Source organism: Enhydra lutris, unplaced genomic scaffold, assembly GCF_002288905.1.
Source record: "Enhydra lutris kenyoni isolate GAN:26980312 unplaced genomic scaffold, ASM228890v2 scaffoldscaffold59, whole genome shotgun sequence".
Classification (NCBI taxonomy): domain Eukaryota; kingdom Metazoa; phylum Chordata; class Mammalia; order Carnivora; family Mustelidae; genus Enhydra; species Enhydra lutris.
Window position 1 is genome coordinate 11,420,045 of NW_019154143.1, and position 23,270 is coordinate 11,443,314.

Genomic DNA, 23,270 nt, shown 5'->3' on the forward strand with positions numbered 1-23,270 from the left:
CCCTCACTCTTCACAGATGACATGATACTTTATGTGGAAAACCCAAAACACTCCAACCCCAAATTGCTAGAATTCATATAGGAATTCAGCAGTGTCCCAGGATATAAAATCAATGCACAGAAATCAGTTGCATTTCTATATACTAATAAGGAGACAGACACAAGAGAAATTAAGGAGTCCATCCCATTCTACAATTGCACCAAAACCCATAAGATACGTAGGAATAAACCCAACCAAGGAGGCAAAGATCTTTAATCAGAAAACTGTAGAATATGCATGAAAGAAATTGAAGCAGACATAAAGAAATGGAAAAACATTCCATGCTCATAGATTTGAAGAACAAATATTGTTAAAATGTCTATGCTCCCTAGAGCAATCTACACATTCAAAGCAATCCTATCAAAATACCAACAACTTTTTTCACAGAGCTGGAACAAACAATCCTAAAATTTGTATGAAACTAGAAGAGACCCCGAATAGCAAAAAGAATGTTGAAAAAGAAAACCAAAGCTGGTGGCATCACAATCCCTGACTTCAAGCTCTATTGCAATGCTGTAATCAACAAGACAGTGTGGTACTGGCACAAAAACAGACACATAGACCAATGAACAGAATAGAGAAGTCAGGACCTTCAACACTATGGTCAACTAATCTTCAACAAAGCAGGAAAGACTATCCAATGGAAGAAAGACAATCTCTTCAACAAATGGTGTTGGGAAAATTGGACAGCCACATGCAGAAAAATGAAACTGGACCATTTCCTTATGCCACACACAAAAATAGACTCAAAATGGATGAAAGACTTAAATGTGAGTCAGGAATCCATCAAAATCCTAGAGGAGAACACAGGCAGCAACCTCTGTGACTTTGGCCGCAGCAACTTCTTGCTAGACATGTCTCCAAAGGCAAGGTAAACAAAGGCAAAAATGAACTATCAGGGCTACATCAAGATAAAAAGCTTTTGCCCAGGGAAGGAAACAGTCGAAAAAACCAACAGACAACCGACAGAATAGGAGAAGATATTTGCAAATATCCTGTCAGATAAAGGGCTAGTATCCAAAATCTATAAAAAACTTACCAAACTCAACACCCAAAGAACAATCCATTAATCCAATCAAGAAATGGGCAGAAGAGGGGTGCCTGGGTGGCTCAGTTGTTAAGTGTCTGCCTTCAACTCAGGTCATGATCCCAGGGTCAAGCCCCCGTATCAGGCTCCCTGCTCAGTGGGAGGCCTGCTTCTCCCTCTCCCACTCCCCCTGTTTGTGTTCCCTCTCTCACTGTCTCTGTCAAATAAACAAATAAACTCTTTTAAAAAAAATGGGCAGAAGACATGAACAGACATTTCTCCAAAGAAGACATCCAAATGGCCAACAGACACATGAAAAAATACTCAACATTGGTTGGCATCAGGGAAATGCAAATTAAAACCATAAGGAGTTACAACCTTACACCAGTCAGAATGGCTAAAATGAACAAGTCAGGAAATGACAGATGTTGGCGAGGATGCGCAGAAAGGGAACCCTCTTACACTGCTGGTGGGAATGCAAGCTGGTGCAGACGCTCTGGAAAACCATATGGAGGTTCCTCAAAAAGTTGAAAATAGAGCTACCCTATGACCCAGCAATTGCACTACTAGGTATTTATCCAAAGGATACAAATACATCGATTATTTTTTGGAGGTTTTATTTATTTTTTATTTTTAAATTACTAAGACCTAAGTTTACAAAACATACATATTCTAGAATACTCTTCTACAAACATATTGATTTAAGGGGCACCTGCACCCCAGTGTTTATAGCAGCAATGTCTATAATAGCCAAACTATGGAAAAAGCCCAGATGTTCATCAACAGATGAATGGATAAATAAGAAGTGGTATATATAAATGGAATACTACTCAGCCAGCAAAAGAAATGAAATCTTGCCATTTGCAATAGCATAGATGGAACTAGAAGATATTAGGCTAAGTGAAATAAGTCAATCAGGGAAAGACAGTTATATGATCTCACTCATATGTGAAATTTAAGAAACAAAACAGAGGATCATAGGGGAGGAGAGGGAAAAATAAAACAAGATGAAATCAGGGAGGGAGACAAACCAAAAGAGACTCTCTCTCTTTTTTTTAAAAGATTTTATTTATTTATTTGACAGAGAGAGAGCACAAACAGGGGGAGCGGCAGGCAGAGAGAGAGGGAGAAGCAGGCTCCCCTCTGAGCAGGGAGCCCGACACAGGATTGAGCCCGACACAGGGCTCAATCCCAGGACCCTGGGATCATGACCTGCACCAAAGGAAAATGCTTAACTGACTAAGCCACCCAGGCACCCCCATAAAAGACTCTTAAACATAGGAAAGAAACTGAGGGTTACTGGAGGGAACTGGAGTGGGGGATGGGGTAACTGGGTGATGGACCTTAAGGAGGGCACGTTATGCAGTGAGCACTGGGTTTTATGTAAGAATGATGAATCACTGATCTCTACCTCTGAAACTAATAATACACCATATGTTAATTAATTGATTTAAATTTTAAAAACTCAAATATTTAAATAAATAAATAAATTCTGATGTCTTTTAGATGCATGGCATGTGTGAAATTAATACAATAGAGCTGATATCCCACATTTTAGCTATGTTTTCCTATTTGTGGAAGTTACAAAACATAGTTGCAAATTCTTTGACACTTCCACCATCAAGAGGTGAAAGGGGGTTTACGGCTCTTCCCTGTGAGAATGGGGCTGTACCTGCTCCCATCAAGAGAGTCTAGTGAAGTAGAACCAGATGACTTCTGAGGCTATAGGTCTTAAAAGGCCTTACAGCTTCTACCTTGTTCACCAGAGCGAATGCCTGCTCTTGGTGGCCCAAACCACCATGCAAGACTCCCAACTACACTGAGGCCATCATAGAGAAGCCGCGTTAAGTGCTCTGGTCTGTGTCCTTAGTCTTCAGGTCATCTCAGTGCAAGTCCCAGCACAAGCCTTTAGATCAGAGGTTGGCCAAGTTTTTCTTAAAGGGCCAGATCACAAGGTCATATGATCTCTGTCACAACGACTCAACTCTGCTGTCATAGTACAAAAGCAGCACAAATGGCTGTATTCCAAGAACGCTTATTTGCAAAAACAGGCGATAGGTTGGCTGGCTGTTGGTTTGCTGACCCCTGTTCTAGATGATTCTAGTCCCCAGCCATTTGAGGCTAAGATCCCAGCAGAGACGGGAGAGCAGGGATAAACTATCTTCCCTGTACTCTGTCCAAATCTCTGACCCACAGAATCCATGACTCTAATATAATGGCTATTGTTTTATCCCCAGTATCTTTGAGGTGATATGTCACATAGAAATAGATATTGGAATGTTATATGCAAGGTAGGCCTCACCAAGAAAGAGAGGTTTGAGCAAACTTGAAGGAGTAGAGTTAACCAAGAGGGTGTGAGTCTGGAGGAAGAGCATTCTGAGCAAACAGTCGGTGTAATACCCTGCGCTGGCAGAGTGTCTACTGTATATGAACCACAGTAGGAAAATTCTAGAACGATCCTGCTGAGATGCCCTGGTGACCCTGCATATTTCCACATAGGCATGTAGGCAGGGCTTGACTGTAGTGTTACCCAAGTCTTGACAGATGGTTGTATGATTCCTCCTGGAACAAGAGCAGGGAAGTCTGGTGAGCAGCTCTTGGAAGGCAGGGACGTTGTGGCAAGCCTTTTTTCTTTCTTCTCCATAGTTCTAGCTGAGCACCGGACTTTTCATCTTCTTCCCTCCATGCCTCCCCCTCCCGTGAAGGATACAACTGCAGGCCCCAGTGGAAGTCCATATAACCGCTTGGCAATAGTTTAGAGTCCGCTGCTCTAGAGTCCCCCACTGCTCGAGTGTGTACGTCTGGCCCCTCTGTTTTGGTGTCCTCCTATGGGGTAGGGACACAAGGAGCTGATACCATGCTGATTTTGCTTTTGCTGTCAGTATAACCACCTGCCTAAATCCATTTGGATTTGTTGTCTGTTTACAACCAAATCTATCCAAAGAGGCCAGCCAGCCTAAGGTTCAGGGACTGTTTGACAGCAAACCAGCATAAATAGAACTGGAGCAAGGAGATGAGGTCAGAGGGGAGAGGGGACCAGATCCCCTAGGACTTTGTAAGCCTTCAGCCATTACGCAGCAAAAAAGCAGGAAACACTGTAGAGTTTTGAACAGAGAAATGACAATAATCTGGCTAACGTTGTCAAAAATAATCTTGGGGCACCTGGGTGGCACAATTAAGCCTCCCACTCTTGGTTTCAGCTCGGGTGGTGATCTCAGCAGAGCCATGGGATGGAGCCATGAGGCTCTGAATCTGCTTAAGATTCTCTATTCTGGCTCCTGCTGCCCCTCGCCCTCTCTCAAAAAAATAAATAAATCTTTAAAAATAAGATAATCCTATAAATGATTCCTTAGAGAAAATATGTAAATGTAAGCTCCTGTTGCAATTATTAGTAAAAGTGGCTTAGATCTCTTTTATAATGAACTTTCTTTGCGGCTTCCCTCTTGGTCCCTCCACACTTTATAGCTTCCAGCTGCTTTTCCACTCCTGCTGTGCGCTTTTCCCTTGATGTTCATCTCCTTTCCTGAGCCTCATCTCTCTTTGACTCCTCACGGGGGCGCAGTAAAGGATTCGTCCCGGAGGCAGTGCGCTCCTCGACGCCAGGGCCGAGTCTCACACCTCCGGCCAGGTACCCAGGGGGAGGCGCTCAGTGGAAAGCGGTGCCACGGTCGCCTTCGCCTCTGGGAACGTCGCCGCCAGGGTCTTCTGTGTCTTGCACGTCTGGACTGCGGGATCGCCGCGGCCCCAAGGTGCTGCACCCTCCTCTTGGGTCTGGCTAAGGCCTCGGGAGCCTTCCACTCCCCTCCAACATATTCCCCTCTTGCTCTCTCTCTCCCATCCACAAGTGTTGGGCTCCGGGCCCTCCCAGCGGCCTGGGCTCTTTCTCCTCCACACCTCCGGCCGCCCCTCCCCTCTTTTCCAGTCCCCTCCCTTTCTCTCCACTCCCGCCCCCCATCCCGGGCCGCCCAGGCTCGGCTCATGGCCCGCCCCTGCCCGCCCCTACTGTCCAGCCCGGTCCCCTTCCTTCCCCTTGGCTGCCCGCCTCTCCGCCCGCCCTCCTTCCCGCCCCCTCCCCACCCCAACTGGCTCGGGTCCGCTTGGACTCGGCCCCCGGCCCGCCCCTTTCGGCCCTAGGCACCTCCTGCCCGCGGCTCGGCCGGGCACTTCGGGGTTAGTTGTCCCGGCGGCGGCGTTGGGCTTCTTTGGTGGCGCGCTGGATCTGGGACGGGCCAGGTTTAGGACGTCTGTCTGTCCCTCGATTGGGAGAGAATTCCCAGACGTGCAGCCCCGGGATGGGGCGGGCCCTGCTGCCGCTACTGCTGTGGTTCTTCCTCCCTGCGTTCTGGAGCGGAGGTGAGTGCGCGGGGACGAGTGCGCGGGGCCCAGGGCCAGGCGCTGAGGGCCGGGGGCTGGCGCCTCGGAGCTCGGGGAAGGGTGCGCGCCAACGGGGACGCGCCGGACTGCTCCGCAAGTTTGCAGACACCTCCGCACGCCCCAGGAGTGCCAGAGAGTGGAGCGCAGGGACCCCAGCAACCCACTAACGGAGCACCCAGTATGGGTCGTGGGTGCGCGTCCCGGTGGAGTCAGGTAGGGGTGGGCACCGAGGGCTCCCCTTTACCGCAGAGGAGGAAATCGAGCTCGGCCCGACCCGCTGCAGGTCCCGAAGTTTTCGCTCCAGGGGAATGTTGGTCGCAGATTTGGTCGGGAATGCGCTGAAAACTTTCCCCTAGAAACCGTTGCGTGGTTGGACCGCGGCTCCGGCAGTAGTTCTGGGAGCCGCGGGCCCCATCTCCCGAGGGAGACTAGCAGCTTGGGGAAGTTGGGATCGTATTCCCGGTGCTGCGATCGACCAAGGACGGGAGTCTGCCAGGGAGGAACAGCGGTCCAGTCTGCTCCCACTGGGTCCTTATAGGTAATGTTAGTACCTCTTTGCAAGGACACCCTGTGAGTGTGGGTACCCTGGACTTAGGGGTTAGGGTTCTAATGTGCTTGGACAGCATCTAGGTTTGTCCCGATTCGGTCACATTCCAATATAAGGTTCTAGATTGGTAAGTGGAGGCCAGGTAAGGAGGGTTCCATTCTGCATGAACAACCTGTTTGGAGGCTAAGTAACAAGTTAAAAGTTTGATCGCTGATGCATTTCTTGAGGAAGCTGGGAGAAACCTAACCAGGTTTTGCCAAAAAGAAAAAAGAAATGGGGGGGGGGTGGTATTTTGAATAAACACATTCTTAGTTAAAAGTTTTCTATTTCCATTCAGCATCATGTGGTTTTTGTCTCTTGACCATGAACATGGCTGAATAGCTTTTACCTAATAACAGTCAAAGTATTTTTTAAGAATACTTGGAAAGTTCAATTTATAGTTAAGCAATTTACTTAAATGTTTTTCTTTGAGATTTTCGTTTGAAAACTCAGTTGCTCAAATAAAAAATTCTTAAGCAGTGAACCCTCTTGTTACACATTAAATTACATATGCAATTTATAATTTGGGGCCACATAGTAATTTGAAGCAAACATCAAAAGCCAAACCAATCAAAGAACCAAAACAATTCCATTCTCCACCCCCACCAAACCCTAAAAAATTCTTCAGCATTTCTGCCAGATCCCATTTTTCATAATCTGCTGCAAATCTATTCTATTTTGTTACTACTCAGGACTGACCATGAATAGTCTTGGAGGTATCGTGAATGTGAAAATTATGGGAAAAGCAACAAAAGAGAAAGTTTTGGTGCTTATAAGATATTTTAAAATGGGGGCACCTGGGTGGCTCAGTGGGTTAAAGCCTCTGCCTTCCGCTCAGGTCATGATCCCAGGGTCCTGGGATCAAGCCCCACATCGGGCTCTCTGCTCAGCGGGGAGCCTGCTTCCTCCTCTCTCTCTCTACCTGCCTCTCTGCCTACTTGTGATCTCTGTCTGTCAAATAAAATAAATAAAATCTTAAAAAAAAAAGATATTTTAAAATGGTGTGTTTCTCTAAATTTTTAAAAAACCAATTATCAAAAACCTTTTGTAGCAGACAATAAGCTTTAGTCAGATAATCCTAAAAGGTCTGCTGAACCCACCAAGCAGGAAAAATAAAAATTTTCTCCAGTTCTTCTACCTTTTGCCTTTTTTTTTTTTTTTTTTTTTAAATAAGAGAAAGAGAGAGAGCTGGGGGGTGGGGCAGAGGGAGGAGAGAGATTTTTTTTTTTTTTAAGTTTATTTGAGAGAGAAAGAGTGAGAGAGCATGAGCAAGGAGAGAGGCAGAGGGAGAAGCAGACTCCCCACTGAGCAAGGAGGCTGATGCAGGGCTCAATCCTATGACTTTGGGATTCTGACCTGAGCTAAAGGGAGATGCTTAATTGACTGGGTCACCCAGGTGCCCAAGAGAGAGAATCTTAAGCAGACTCCATGTCCACCCTGTTGCAGGGGTCCATATCAGATCATGACCTGAGCCAAAATAGAGAGTCCACCCCTTAATCAAATAAGCCACCCAGGCACCCTACCTTCTGGTTTTTATCTTGAATTTATCAGTGAGATGTCTGACAGTGTTATATCTTACCTTGTGAAAGCTCAAAGGTTGGGATTCTCAGTGGCAGAATTAGAACAGAAGTAAGAATGCTATGGGTAGAGACTAAAAATCGAAATTAGACCCTTTGTCCAGTTTTAATTAAGATTTTAGCGGAAGTGGGAGAGAGAAAGACGGACAAGGTGAAGGATGTGTGTATATGCAATGGAGGGGAATGGATAAATAATTAAAATTTACATATCACTTTAACCCTGGACTCCCCCCTCCCCAACACACACACAGATGCATACACACAAACACCATCCCATGAAGAAAAACACATACACAGAGAACTGAAACTGCTGAACCATTGTCATCAGACTTCCCAGTATGTCCTTTCTGCTCAGTCTCTGGATGGGGGAGCCCGTGAGCAGGGAAACCAGGCAAAGGTTGGCTGTCTAGAGGGCCAGGGAGAGGATAGAGGAAGAAAAATATAAAAGTGGATAAAAGTGAAGGACTCAGCCCATCGTGAAGCAGTACCTACAGCTGAACTCAGTCCTTAGAACAAATTGGTTAAAAGTTAAAGGTTAAAACCCTTCAACATTAGCATTTCCCTCCCAAGCTTATGGGATGCAGGAACCCATATTACAACGTATTGTAAGTATTTTCCCCCCAGAGAACTTTAAGTCTTCCCGCTGCTTACAAGCTTTATGACAATGGGCTCAAATGCTTTTTAGAAGTAAGCAGGACACATTTTAAAAATAAATAGTTTTAAAGAGGTCATTCTGATCCTCTTTTTGAAAGTGATGACTGGAACACAGATATGTTTAAAATTAATAATAACTTCTCAGTTTTATTTTTAGAAATAATTTCCAGATAATCAAAGGAGCAGGGCCAGTAAGTTACCAGTCAGAGCTGGTTATGAACAGGTTGAATCTTTAGTTCCCCTTGAATTGGGAACATGTTACCAGGTAGAAAAGCTGAGCCAGGATATTGATTCCCCTTACCTATAAATGAACACATGTGTGTAACCGCGGCTTCCTACATAATACCCAGAATGAAATTAGAGAGATGAGTTGGGTTGTGTTTGTGTTGTCCCCTTCTTTAAAATTCTGCAGCAGCTTCCCACTCCTCCCAGGGTTTGCAGGGATGTGAAGAGCCTTCCCACTCTTTTTGCCCCATTTCCACCTGTTCTAATGTTCACACTGCTCCAGCCACAAGCATCTGTCTAGCACGTTTGCAGTGGAGTTCCCTCTGAATGGAATCTTTTCCCCCAAGATCTCTGCATGCTGGCTTCTTCTTGGGTTTCAGCTCAGATGTCCAGAAGAGGCCTTCCCTCACTCGCACCCCAATCAGAGTTACACAACACACACCTACTCTCTCTCTCTCCATTGAATTTAATTTCCCAAGAACACTTTTCAATACCTGACAGTGAGATGGCACAGTGCTTTCACCCACGTAAATGCTCAGTGAGTATCTGGCTGGTGTCAGAGGGCCAGGCCCCTTTGGGTCTCACCATGTGCCCCTCCCCCTTTACTGCTCCTGCTGGCTCACCCAGACACAGAATTGCTGCAGCTCCCATGCCCTTGTGCTTGGGGCTTGGTTGATAGAAAATAGTCTTATATTTGCTGTGATGCCAAAGTGATTTTGTCACTAGGAAACTTAGGGCATTGATAGAAGATCAATTTTTGGACTGTACTAACCCAATAAAACAATATTGACATTTTATATTTTCTTAACTGTTCCAGATAGAGGGGAAAAAAAACAGGTCTAAAGCTGATTTTTCATGTTAACACAGGATAGCAGCTCCCTGCCAGACGTGGGTTGCCTGATACCTGTTAGTTGTGACCCTGAGTGCCTTGCCTTTGGCCCATTGTCACTGGTTTGATATTACCCAAACTGCGTGGCTCTGGGTTGGTATGCATCTCAGCAGGAGGTTAATGATTATAAAAATGGGGGAAAAGCAGGTTCACCACAGGAGTTTCTTGGGACTGGGATGGAAATGTTAAGGTGGGGTGGGGGCTGGGTAGGCAGCAAGCCGGGCTCCTTGTCCCACCCTGCTGGCTGATCTTTGGGGAGCCCTGAGGGCCATGGGTAGCTCGGAACCTCAGTTTCCTCTCTGGTACCGTGGGTCTCTTCACTAGTCACAGAACTGGCAGGAGGATGAAATGAGCTAAGGGCACGTGGTAAATGCTCCAAAAATATTAGCCATCATTGCTTTTGGTTCTCCATTCTTCTGAACTCAAACTTTGGGGTAATGTTTCTCCCAGACAAAAAAGTGTTGGGGGGAAAGGTTCTTTTCTCGCTGAAATGTATCCTAAATTGCAGCCTGAAATACGAGAACAGAGCTATTGGCCACCCCCTCATTGCTGTGTTTTAGGGCTTTGTTCCTCGTCCTTGCTTGCAAAACCTAACGCCTGTCACTTGTGGCTTGTCCGGTGAGGCAGGGCCTGCCTTGCCACCTCTCCCCTCACCCCCCTTCACCCCATTACCTTCGCTTGTTGACTTCAGACTTAACATACTACGGGAATAGCTTCCTGTCATGTGCCTCTCAGGAAGGTATAAAAATGCAGTCCAATTCTGCTCAACTTTTCCCACAGAACACTACTCCAGAGTGGGTGTGGTTTGTTGTTGTTGTGGCATTTGTTTTGGTTTTCTTGGTTTTGAATGTAAAGTATCCAGATAATCCCTTTCCCTTTTATCAGCTGAAACTAGGTTTCCCCAGTGAAGCCCTCTGGCTGCACCGGATACAAAATGAGGCTTTGTCTCTTGGATTAACTGTGGACGGTCTGAATGTGTGTGCCTGTGGGTGGCCCTGTGAACACAGGGAACCCGCCGGGAGCTCCCGAGGCACTCCCGGCTCCCAGACACTTCCTGTTTGGTGGCAGGTGTGAGCCAGCACCCAGGTACCCTGAGGGAAGCCCTGACTTCTCCACATCATCTACTCTGGGCATGTGCTGACCCCCAACTGGGAAGTAACTTACTCTGTCACTTACTCTGTCTCTTCATCTGTGTTTTAGACCTTCTGCCTCCAGCTGAGGGCTGAAAATGCCTCCTGGCCGGGGTTGAGAATTCCATTAGGATCTGTGGCTGTGACCTGCTAGGGAAGCACTATTTCTGGTGTTTTATTTATTTACTTGAGTGATAGAGCTCTTGAAAGAGAGGAGAAAGAGAGAGAGAGAATATGGGAGAAGCAGACTCCCTGCAGAGCAGAGAGCCCTATGCAGAGGGGCTCGATCCCAGGACCCTGGGATCACCTGAGTCTAAGGCAGATGCTTAACTGACTGAGCCACCCAGGCCCCCCAAGTTTCTGGTGTTTCGGAGTGATAAATGGGGCACCTGGGTAGCTCCTTTTGTTAAGTGGCTGCCTTCAGCTCAGGTCAAGATCCCAGGGTTATGGGATCGAGCTCCTCATGGGCTCTCTGCTCAACGAGGAACCCGCTTCTCCCTCTGCCTCTGCTGCCCCCTACCTGTGTGCTCCCGTGCGCATGCTGTCTCTCTCTCTGTCAAATAAATTAATAAAATCTTTTTTAAAAAATTGATAAATGGAGAAAGAGTGATTATGTCTTATACATGTCATAGAAAAACCTACAGAGTTCTTTCACTTAATGGTAAAATGGATTTTCCATGCGTCTTGGGGGTGGTTGGGGAGGACCAGCTGGGGAGAGAGAAAGAGAGAGAGGGGACAGATGTTGATGTTATGTTTGGACCAAAATCTTACAGAAGTTTTACACCAAAAACTAACAATGTTGGAGAAACTTACGCTTGGGGGAAACCCATTTCATTTCATCTCAATTTATAGACTTTCATGACAGCAAATTCTATACTCCTGTGTCTCCTTGTACCCAGTCATTACTGTGTCTTCTGGATATTTCTCAGTCGGTTCCTTCAAAGGTGCTGTCTGGCGCCTGTAGAGTGAGCCAAGGCCCCAGCTAGATCTGATCTTCACACTATTGGTATCCCGCCCTAGCTCACTCGGTAAGGGGGCTTGCCCTCAGGACATAGGTCTCAGGTTGGCATTTGACAATCAGGCAGATGCTCTCAGACAGATCTCTTTTTGTATAATCTGCTTTTTTGGAGGGGTGGCGGAGCTCCATTTACCTCAACATTCAGGGTCGGGGACAGTAAACGTCTTAGAATCTGCCTTCTCTGTGGTCTTGCCTCTCATTAGACACACAAAGGAAAGCCTTGTTTATCTTGGAGAAGCGATTGTTTTGCTATTTTAAGCTTTAGGGCTTGTTCTAGCTCCTGAGTAGACTGGCCTCATTATGGTTTTTGAAAATGGTATCTTCTTTTTTTTTTTTTTTTTTTTTTTTTAAACAAGTCAGAACAAGCTGTCTTAGTGGAGAATATTAGAACATGGACTCCAAGTTGCTGGAAGTTGTTTTCCGTCCCCGCACTACTTAGTGAATGCACAGTGAAGTCATGAATATTCATGGGCTCCCGAGTGCTGCCTGTTTGGGGGGTTGGTTTTCCACTGGCTCTAGTACAGGGCAGGCTGCCTCCACACAGGAAGTGAAACCCGCCCTTGAGCCTTTTTACAATTCTGCCTCATGATCTGAAGATTTGTTGATGAAAACAATGCTCTTTGAAAGTTTGGGGGCAAAGAAAAAAGGAAGCTCATTAGATTTAGCATTCCGTCTAAAGCATTCATTGAAAAATATAACCTCTGGGAATCTAGAGAGAGATGTTCTCATCCCAGTTTTGATACTAACTTGCAGGGACATCTGGGGTATGGTGCGCCCCCTTTTGGAAACTCCACATCCCCACCTTTCAAATGGAAGGGCAGATGGGTGATTCTGGCTCCCCTTCTGGGCAGAAAACAGATTCTGTCTGAAGAGATGAGGTGGGGTGGGGACACGTTCTCTGTGTGGTTCCCGACGCAGTGTCTTAGCAGGAGGGTGAATGAACCTCCCAGCCCGGTGCCTGACTCTGGCTGTGTGTCCTCAGACATCAGCCTAGAAATGGCACCAGAGGCAACACAGAGTCTTTTTTAAAAATGACTCATACCAGTGGGTTCTGTCCTGTGGGCGGCTGCCATTCCCTGACGACTGAGCTGTCTGTGCCCCCATCAGGTAGCCCCTCCAGCTACGCAGATGTGTATTTCTGAGAATACTGGACCTGCCCAAACAAGTTATGGCTTCTTATGATCAAATCAGCAGGGAGTATGGACTCTTGGATTCTGGAAGACATGGGGATGGTTATACAGTCTTTCTAGAAGGGCTGATCAGAGTAGGGCATGTCTCCATGGTGCACAGCAGAATCCCCAGGGTCCAGGGGGGAATTACATCATTTTAAAAAGTCTGTTCATGACAAAGCATAAGAGACTTTTAATCTCACAAAACAAACTGAAGGTTGCTGACGGGAGGAGGGTAGGGAGAGGGTGGTTGGATTATGGACACTGGGGAAGGTATGTGCTATGGTGAGTGCTGTGAAGTGTGTAAGCCTGACGATTCACAGACCTGTACCCCTGGGGCTAATAATACATTATATGTTAATAAAAATTTTTTTTATAAAGTCTGTTCATTTAGTATCAATATAATTTTATATTTGGAAATTAAATAAGTATTTTATAATGTGAATTGTAGGATGTAAAGCTCGTAAGCATATTGGCTAGGACAACAAGGACAAACCCCTAGGAAGCTGTTTCAAAATACAGAAACCCAAGCCCCACCCAGGGCATATGGACTCCGTCTTTAGGGTACAGCCCTAACCACCAGGAGTCCAAGCCATTCTGAGCTCACTTCTGGTGACACCCCACCAATGCAATGCATCTGACTCTTGAGGAGGACTGGGATGCCTCACACCTTCTCCCATTGAGGTCCCCCATTGCTCCCCACTCCAGTCTCCTCGCCTTGTCTCACCTCCTCCAGAGAAAGTCACTCCCCCAACGCTAGGTGTTTTAATTCTCACGCATCTCTCTACCCTTTGACAACGCCTAATTGTATTGGTGACACTTCACAGTGTTGTTTGACACCGTGGCAGGTAGGGTCTACTTTTGGTTGCATGTAACAGAAAACTTCACTTCAGTGGCTCGGCCAAAAGGAAGGTAATTTCTCTCCTCTAACGGGCAGTCTGAGGGTAGGTAGGCTGGGGTTGGGACAGAGGCCCCATGATGTGGTCAGGGGCCTGGCTCTTCCTGGCTCTTTATTCTGTCATCTGTAGTATGATGACATACTACGTGTTTTTCGTTTTAGAGCTTATGGCCTCCAAATGGATGCTGCATCTCTGGGCATTTCATTTGCATTCCAAGAAGAAGGAATTGGGAAGGACATTATACAGCCAGTTTCATACCAGCTGAGTCTGCTCTTTTTAGGCCATAAGAAGGTGATAGCTTTATGCAAAGCCCCAACTCACTTCTGCTTGAGTTTCCTTGGCTGTGCCAAGCTGCAAAGAAGAGTGACAAATCAGGCGTGTTAGGAAGTGGCTCCCTGAATGAGATCAGGTCCCATTTGTAGGAAGAGGAAGACTGAGCATTGAATAGGACACCAGCAGCTGTTGCTATGCACTTGTGATAAAATTTTATATGAATAGTGTGCTTTCTTGCAGCTTGCTTTCTCATTCTGTGTTAAGTTTCCTAGACTCATCTAGGTTGAACAGTGCCCTGGTATACTTATCTTCATAAGGCGACTATGTGGATACACCGTAGTTTATTTATCTGGGCTCCTTCTATTGGGCATTTAGACTTTTCTACATTTTTCTGTTACAAGCAATGTTGCTGGTGTGGAAATGGGGTTCAGAGCAGACAGTAGAGAAAGCATTCTTGAGATGTCTTCGGTGCAAAACTGGTCTTAGTAAAGCACAGGGACAGGGTCCCTGGGCAAGAAGAGTTGCACTGAGGTCCTGAGGAGTGATCCATTCTATACTTTCAAATTGGGAGGGGGTTAGGGACAATACAAGCTTCCCAGGTTTTGGGAACAAGGTTTCCAGGACCCTGAGGGGGCTCATTACTGTTAGGAAAAGGTCTTTTATTTCTGTTTAGTAAAAACCTCAGTCATGAGACCCTTCAGATGTGTATCAGTGGGTTGTAGGCTTGTGGGATGACTGCCAACGTATATCTTGGGGTAGAGAAGAAGAAGTTTCCAAAGGAATTTCCATTTGTTTAAAGTAGACTCACAGGATCCTGGGGGGGTCAGGCTGAGATTGCCTTTTAACCTTAGCCAAGTGTCAACATCAAGGCTGAGCTCCCAGAGGAAAGTCACTCTGCCTGTTTTAAGGACTTGTAAATGGGCTGTAAGTAGTAAGGACATTTAATTTTTTCTTTGGCCTCTGTTCCCCACATCAGTGCCATGAGCATTCTTGTTTTTAATCTTTTCCTTAGAGAGGTTTAATTTGCTGTAATAAAAGGCACAGATTATAAGTGTTGAGTTTGATGAGTTCTGACAAATATGTGTCAAAACCACTACCCAAGTTAAGATAGCCGTAACCTTGTGTGTGTGTGTCTTACCATGAACATGTGTGAGTCCTTAGCGGTGGAAATGCTGAGTTGTGGGTTGTAGGTTGTAGGTAAGAGGAATATGTATTCTCATCGTATATTGCCAAATTGTTATTAGAGTAGAGAAAAACCTTTCTTCTGCACATCTTACAGGTAGGTTATTGCTGTGTAAGATCTCAACTGAGGCATTTCTTCAATACCGCAAGAATAATTCCAGATAGGTGTGGTAATGCTGCTCAGGGCTGGTTGTAGCTGGGTTGCAAAGCAGGCTGAGACCATCTTAGCAGCACCCACTGGTCTTCCAGGCTCACCGCCCATCACCCCACCCCTGCCCTTGCCTGCACCAGGCACACCGGAGCCCCGTTCTGTCTAGCCCTCAGAACCAACCACAAGTAGGGGCTTGGGAGCTGGAGCCTGAATGCGGCTGGTGAAGCGAGGGTGGGTGGGACCGGGAGAAGTCCCTTCACTCCTTCCCACCTGTGATGATCTGCACAAGCTGCTTAGCACCTGTGAGCTTCAGGCTACTCGCAACAAACTGGGGGCAGTGGTAGTCCCTGCCGGGGATCAGAGAGGATCGTGTAGGTGAAAAGACTGGCAGAGTGTGAGTGACTGGAGATAAAACAGGTGCTACAGCTTTTCCCTCTTCCCCAATAGAAGATACTAAACATAGTTGGATTTTTTAAATTAAATTTTTGGGATAACTTTAGATTCTCATGCTGTTTCTAATAAGAAATAATATGCAGAAGCTCCCACGTACCCTTTACCTAGTTTCTGCCAAAGGGTAGCATCTTAGGAAACTAACAGTATCACAGGCCAGAAACTGACATGGATTCACTCCACCAGCGCAGAAACCCCCGTGGTGCCCTCTTAGAGCCTACCCGTAGCCCTCTGCCCTCTCACCTCCTTAACCCCTGGCAGTTAATGATCGGTTTTCCATTTCTGTAACTTTGTCATTTCAGAAATGCCACAAAAATGGAATCAGACTGTATTAGCTTTATTTTGCTGCCATGACAAATTACCACAAACTTAGCTGCTCGAAACAACAAAATATCATATCTTACAGTTCAGTAAGTCAGAAGTCTGACATGAATCTCACTGGCACTAACATCAGGCGGACAGCAGGACGTCCTTCCTTTCTGGAATCTGTAGGGAAAGGCTGTGTCCTTGCCTTTTCTAACTTCCAGGGCCCACCCATAGTCCTTTGCTCCTGGCCCCTTCCTCCATCTTCAAAGCCAGCAAGCATGGGTTGTGCCCTTCTGGCATTGCAACACTGACCCCAAGTCTTCTGCCTCCCTTTCTACTTTTATAGGCCCTTGAAATTACACATTCTCGATAGCATTTGGTGATGTCACCGTTTTTAATTTTAGCCATCCCGACAGGTATGAAGTAATACCACACTGTGGTCTTATTTTGAATTTCCCTAATGGTTTACGATGTTGAACCCATTCTCATGAGCATATTTGTCATCCATATATACTCTTTGACCACAGCCTTCTTCATGGCTTTGCCCTCTTCTAATTGGATTTGTTTGTTTCTTATTGAGTTTGGAGGGTTCTTTAATAATCTAGATACTAGTGCTTTGTCAGATAGGTGGTTTGCAAATAATTTCTCCATGTCTGTAGTTGTTGGTTTTGTTTTTATTTTTGTTTTTTCTTAATGGGGTCTTTTGCAGAGCAGACATTTTTAGTTTTGATGAAATTCAATCTATTGCTTTTTTTTTAAAGATTTTTAAAAAAATTTATTTATTTGACAGAGATCACAAGTAGGCAGAGAGACAGGCAGAGAGAGAGTGGGAAGCAGGCTCCCCGCTGAGCAGAGACCCCCCCCCCATGTGGGGCTCGATCCCAGGACCCTGGGATCATGACCCGAGCCAAAGGCAGAGGCTTTAACCCCCAGAGTCACCCAGGCGCCCCTACATTTTCTTTTTATGTATCATACTTTGGTGGCAAGTATAAGACTCTTTGCCTAGCTCTAGATCCTAAAGATATTCTCCTTTATTTTTTTTCTAAAAGTTTTACGTTTTACATTTCTATCTCATGTATTAGATATTATAGTTCATTTTGAATAAACTGTAAGACTTAGGTCAAGTTTAATTTTTTTTTGCCTATGGATATCTGCCTGCTCCAGCATCATTTGTTTAAAAAGCTATCTTTCCTCCATTGAATTGCTTCCGACCTTTGCCAAAAAGCAGTTGGATAGGGGCACCTGGGTGGCTCAGTGGGTTAAAGCCTCTGCCTTCCGCTCAGGTCATGATCTCAGGGTCCTGGGATCAAGCCCCGTATTGGGCTCTCTGCTCAGCGGGGAGCCTGCTTCCCCCTCTCTCTCTGTCTGCCTCTCTGCCTACTTGTGTGTGATCCCTCTGTCAAATAAATAAATAAAATCTTTTTTAAAAAAAGATTTTAAAAAAGCAGTTGGATGAATTTATGTGGGTCTGTTTCTGGTTTTCTTGTGTTCCATTGATCCATGTGTCTGTACCTCTGCTATTACTATCCAGTTTGATTATTACAGCTATGTAATAAGTTTTGAAATTGGGGAGACTGATTCCTCTCATTTTATTCTTCTTTTTCAAAACCATTTTAGCTATTCTAGATACTTTACTTTTCCACACAAATTTTAGAAGTACATTGTTTTTATCTACCAAAAAAAAAAAAAAAATCTTCCTGGCATCTTAAGAGTTGTGTTAAATCTTTATGTGCTTTTTTTTCTGACATCAAATATGTAGATTGAACAACAAATTCTCCAGTTCTCTGACCTCAACTGGATGCCCTATAGTTCAGTTCAGTTCTGACACTACCTACCTAGAGTTAGCCTAGACCTCACAGGTTAGAGGCTCAATCTCATAGGACTGCCTTCCACTTAAGACACCAGCTCAGAGGAACTAGGCTACCTACCTTCTGCCCAGCTGATACAAATTCAGGGGTGCCCATGCCATCCTTTCCCATTTGGTAATACACTAGATGGACCTACAGAACTCAGAAAAGCACTGTTCTTATAATTACAGCTTTATTAGAAATGATACAATTCAGGAATAGCCAAATGGAAGAGATATATTGGGCAACCTGTAGGGGAAGAGGTTCCGAGCTTCCATGCCTTCTCTGGGTGTACCTCCCTCCCAGCACGTTGATGTGTTCACTAACTCAGAAGTTCCCCAAGCCTTGTTGTTTTAGGAGTTTGACATGGAGTTCCATTACATGAGCGTGATTGTTTAAATCATCGGCCATTAGTGACTAAACTCAATTTCCAGCCCCTTTTTCCAACCTTGAGGTTGGGTGTGGGGCAGAATATTCTAACCCTCTAATCCCATGTTTTTCTGATGACCAGCTCCTATCCCGAAGCAATCTAGGGGCCCCACCCTAAGTCACCTCATTAGCATGAACTCAGATGTGTTCTTTATATATAACAAAAGATATTTCTATCACTCAGTAAATTCTAGGGATTTTAGGAGCTCTGTGCCAGAAACTGGGGACAAGCACCAGATAAATGTATTTTTTTTTAAAGATTTTATTTATTTATTTGACAGAGAGAGATCACAAGTAGACAGAGAGGCAGGCAGAGAGAGAGAGGGAAGCAGGCTCCCTGCTGAGCAGAGAGCCCGATGCGGGACTCGATCCTAGGACCCTGAGATCATGACCTGAGCCGAAGGCAGCGGCTTAACCCACTGAGCCACCCAGGCGCCCCAGATAAATGTATTTTTATTATACCACAATCTGTGCATTACCTTGAGGAGAATTCGTATCTTTACTTTGTTAAGACTTCCAATTTATGAGCCCAGTGTGTCTCTCCATTTATTTAGAACTTTTTTTTCATTTCTCCTATCAGTGCTTTGTAGTTTTCAGGATGTGAGTTCTCAATGTGCTTTGTTAGATTTATACCTAAGTATTTCATCATTTGGGAGTAATTATAAATGGTACTATATAATTTTGATGTCTGTGTGTTCATTACTTAGTATATAGAAGTAAAATAACTTTTGTATATTTATCTTGTATCCTATGACCTTGATGAAATCAGTTATTAGGCCTAAGGACATTTTTTTGTGATTCTGTGAGATTTGCTATGTAGACAATCATATCTGCAAAATAGTGACTATTTTATTTCTTCCTTTCTGATCTTTTCATTCTGATGCTTTTTATTTTTTTTTTTGCTTTACTGCCTTGGTTAGAACTTTCAGCACTATGTTGACTAAGAATGGGGAATGCAGGGGCACCTGGGTGGCTCAGTCAGTTAAGCATCTGACTCGATCTCAGGGTCATGAGTTCAAGCCCTTTGTTGGGCTCCATGCTGGGCATGGAGTCTACTTGAAAACAAACAAACAAAAAATGGAGTAAGCAGAAGTTTTGCTTTGTTTCTAATCTAAGAGGAAAAGAATGAAGTTTTTCACCATAAAGTAAAATGACAGCCATTGGGTTTTTGTTGATGCTCTTTATCAAGTTCAGCAAGTTTTCTGTCTCTATTTTCTTAAAAACTGTGAATGGGTATTGAATGGTTGTGGGACTTTGTTAAATGATTGGTATGATTATGTGATTTTCTTCTTTAACCTATTAATGTGGTGGATGATATTGATTGATTTTCATTGATTTCATATACTGAACCAACTTTCTATCCATGGAATAAATTCCACTTGATCTTGGTATATAATTCTCTTTATATGTTGTTGAATTCTATTTCCTGATATTTTATTGAGAAGTTTTTGCATCTATATTCAAGGATGTTGATCTGTACTTTTTTTCTGTACTGTGTCTAGTTTTGGTATCAAGACACCAGCTTCATAAAATATATTGGCTTTTGTCCTCTCATATTTTCTGGAAAATATTATATAGACTGTGTGCTAATTCTTCTTTAAGCATTTGGTATAATTATCCAGTGAAACCATTTTGGCCTGGAAATTTATTTTTTGGCAAGTTTTCTAGATGATGACTTTAATGTCCTTTGTAGTTACAGGGATATTCAGATTATCTGTTTCATATTGGGTGAGTTATAGTAGTTTGTGTCTTTTGTGGAATTAGTCCATTTCCTCTATGTTGTCAGATTTGTGTGAGAGTTCTTCCTAGTATTTAATTATTAATCTTTCGATGTCTGTACAATGAATAGTAATTTTCCTTGTTTCATTCCTGATAGTAGTAATTTGTGTCCTCTCTTTTTCTTTGTAGTCTTGCTAGAGATCTGTCAGTTTCAGTGGTTATTTTCAAACAACCAGTTCTTCGTTTCATTGATTTTTCTCTAATGCTTTTCTTTTTTCAATTTCATTTCCTATAAGTACATTATTTTTTGTTTTGCTCTTCTTTTTCTGTGTTCTGAGGTTAGATTACTGAATAAATTTGCCCTTGGCACTATGTTGTATCCCACAAATTTTGGTATGTTTTATCTTTATTTTTATTCAGTTCAGTCTATTTTCGTATTTCCCTTGAGATACCCTCTTTGATCCATAGATTATATGGAAGTTTAGTTTGCAAGTATTTGAAAAATTTCCTATTACCTTTCTGTTATTTCTAATTATTTCCACTGTGGTCAGAGACACAAACTGTATGATTTTAATTCTTTTACATTTCTTGAGATTTGCTTTATGGCACAGGATATGGTTTATCTTGGTTTATGTCCCATCGTCATTTGGAAAGAATGTGGATTCTGCTGTTGTTGGATGGAATGTTCTGTAAATGTAGAGACTAGATTCTTTCCATTGGCAATGTCATCCAGTTCTTCTATAGTCTTGCTTATTTTCTGCCTTGTTCTTTGTTCAGTTTTTTGATCTTTTATTTTTTAAGATTTTATTTATTTATTTGACAGAGAGAGACAGCAAGAGAGGGAACATAAGCAGAAATGGGAGAAGGAGAAGCAGACTCCCCACTGAGCAGGGATCATGACCTGAGTGAAGGCAGTTGCTTAACAACTGAGCCACCAAGGTGCCCCTCTTTGATCAGTTCTTGAGAGAGAGAGAGAGAGATGGTGAAGTCTCCAACTACAATTGTTAATTTGCTTTTTCTCCTTTCAGTTGTATCAGTTTTTGTTTCACTTATTTTGCTTTGTTTGGTACACACTCCTTTATGACTTCTATATCTTCTTGGTAGATTGAGTCTTTATCATTATATAATTTGCCTTTCTGTCTGGTAATTTTCTCTGCTTTGAAATCTACTTTATCTGATATCAATGTAGCTATCCTTCTTTCTTTTGATTAATAGTTGCATGGTACATTTTTTTCTATCTTTGTGTTCAACTTGCCTGTATCATTATATTTGCTGTGAATTTCTTATAAACAACAGATAGCTGGTTAAGGTTTTTTAATCTGCTGTGCCAATCTTGGTATTTTAATATACTTAGATCATTTACATTTAATGTAATTATATATTAGGCATTGCTCTTTCATCAGTTCAAGGTAATTATAAAATCCCTACCTCCTTTTAAGTTCCTTTATTTCCCCATTTAAAACATAATTATCTTAACTATATTTCTTCCTCATATATAGAACTATATCAGATGGTGTTACAATTATTCTTCAACCATCAGGCATAATTTAGAAAACTCAAGAAGAGGAAAGTCTATTGTATTGACCAATATTTTTGCTTTCTGTTTTTTCCTTGCTTCCTGTGATTCAGGTTTCCTTCTTTTATTGTTTTCTTTCTGTTTAGAGAATTTCCTCTAGCTATTTTTTAAGAGTAGGTCTGCTGATGACAAATTCTTAGTTTTCCTTCATCTGGAATATTTTGGTTTCCTCTTCATTTCTGAAAAATTCTGAGTTGACAGTTCTTTCCTTTCAGCACTTATGAAATGTGCCACTTCCTTTTGTCCTCAGTGGTTCCTTATATGAATTATACTGCCAGTTGAATTGTGTTTCCCCTATAGGAGAGACACCATCTGTCTATCTCAATGCTTTGAAAAAGTTCTCTTTGTCTTTACTATTCAGAAGTTTGACTATGATGTATCTTAGTGTGGATATTTTTTGGGTTTATTCTATGTTAGTTTCACTCAGATGTTTGATTTTGTAGGTTTATATTTTTTTGTAAGGTTTAGGAAGCTTTTAGCATTATTTCTTCAAGTTCTTTTTCATTCTTGCTCTCTTCTTTCTCCACTCCTTCCAGGACTCTGATAATACAAATGTGAGATCTTTTGTAATAGTCCTGTGGGTTCCAGAGTCTCAGTTCATTTTTTTCCCCAGTCTCATTTCTTTCTATTGTTCAGATTAGATAATTTTCTATGGTTCTGTCTTCCAGTTCACTGATTCTTTTTTTTTTTTAAGATTTTATTTATTTATTTATTTGATTGAGAGAGATCAAAAGCAGGCAGAGAAGCAGGCAGAGAGGGAGGGGGAAGCAGGCTCCCCCCTGAGCAGAGAGCCTGATGCGGGGGTCGATCCCAGGATCCCCAAGATCATGACCTGAGCCAAGGCAAAGGTGTAACCCACTGAGCCACCCTGGTGCCCCAGTTCACTGATTCTTTCATCTGCCCCTCCCTTCCGTTATTGAGACCACTCATTGAGTTTCTAATTTTGGTTGTTGTATTTTTCAGTTCAAAAAGTTACATTTTTAAAAACATATATCTTTTATTTCTTCATTGTGACTTTATTTCCTTGTCAAGGCTTCTATTTTCGTATGTTTCTTGTTCATACTTGCTCATTGAAGTATTTTCATGATTCCTTTTTTAGGGCGCCTGGGTGGCTCAGTGGTTAAGTGTTTGCCTTCCCCTCAGGTCATTGGGATCCAGCGATTGGGATCAAGCTGGGATCGAGCGGGAAGCCTGCTCCTCCCAGTCCCGCTTCCCCTCCTTGTGTTCCCTCTCTCCCTGTATCTCTCTCTGTCAAATAAATAAATAAAATCTTCTAAAAAAATAATAAAACCTTTCAGATAATTCTGTCACCTTGCCGTTGGTATTTCCGTTTGAGATTGAATGTTTTATTGAAACCTAGACATTTAGGGGTGTTATATTATGAGACTCTGGCTCTTACTTTTATCTTTTGTTACACTGGGTTTCCTCTCAGCTGCTCTGGCTGGCGAAGAGGTATGCTGCCTCTTCACTGCCTGCTGGAGGTAGAATTCTAGGTTTTCTGTTCAGCCTGCACTGGCATCTGAGTGTAAGTTACTGCTGGTCAGAGGTGGGATGGGAGTTCTGGCTGCCCGTTAGGTTTCCACTGACACCTCCTGTCTGGGAGGGGATGTGGTGCCTTAGTACTTCCTGACTGTGCCCCACCTTACCTCCACTGACACTAGGGGAAGAAGAGGGATGGCCTCGCTGGCAGCAGTGAAAGCCCTGATTATCTACTAGGCCTTCTCTGCTGCCACCTTAATGGGGATGGGGA

The 23,270-nt window shown here is 43.6% G+C and overlaps 1 protein-coding gene across 1 annotated transcript in view; it reads left to right on the forward strand.

Moving 5' to 3' along the window:
* Positions 1-5,272: 5,272 nt before the first annotated feature.
* Positions 5,273-23,270, forward strand: part of LOC111158416 (MER proto-oncogene, tyrosine kinase) — a 111,421-nt gene continuing 93,423 nt past the window's right edge. Inside the window, exon 1 of the mRNA XM_022520418.1 lies at positions 5,273-5,419. Within this exon, the coding sequence (XP_022376126.1) occupies positions 5,359-5,419 (61 nt within the window). The 5' untranslated portion in view covers positions 5,273-5,358. The remainder of the gene's footprint in view (positions 5,420-23,270) is intronic.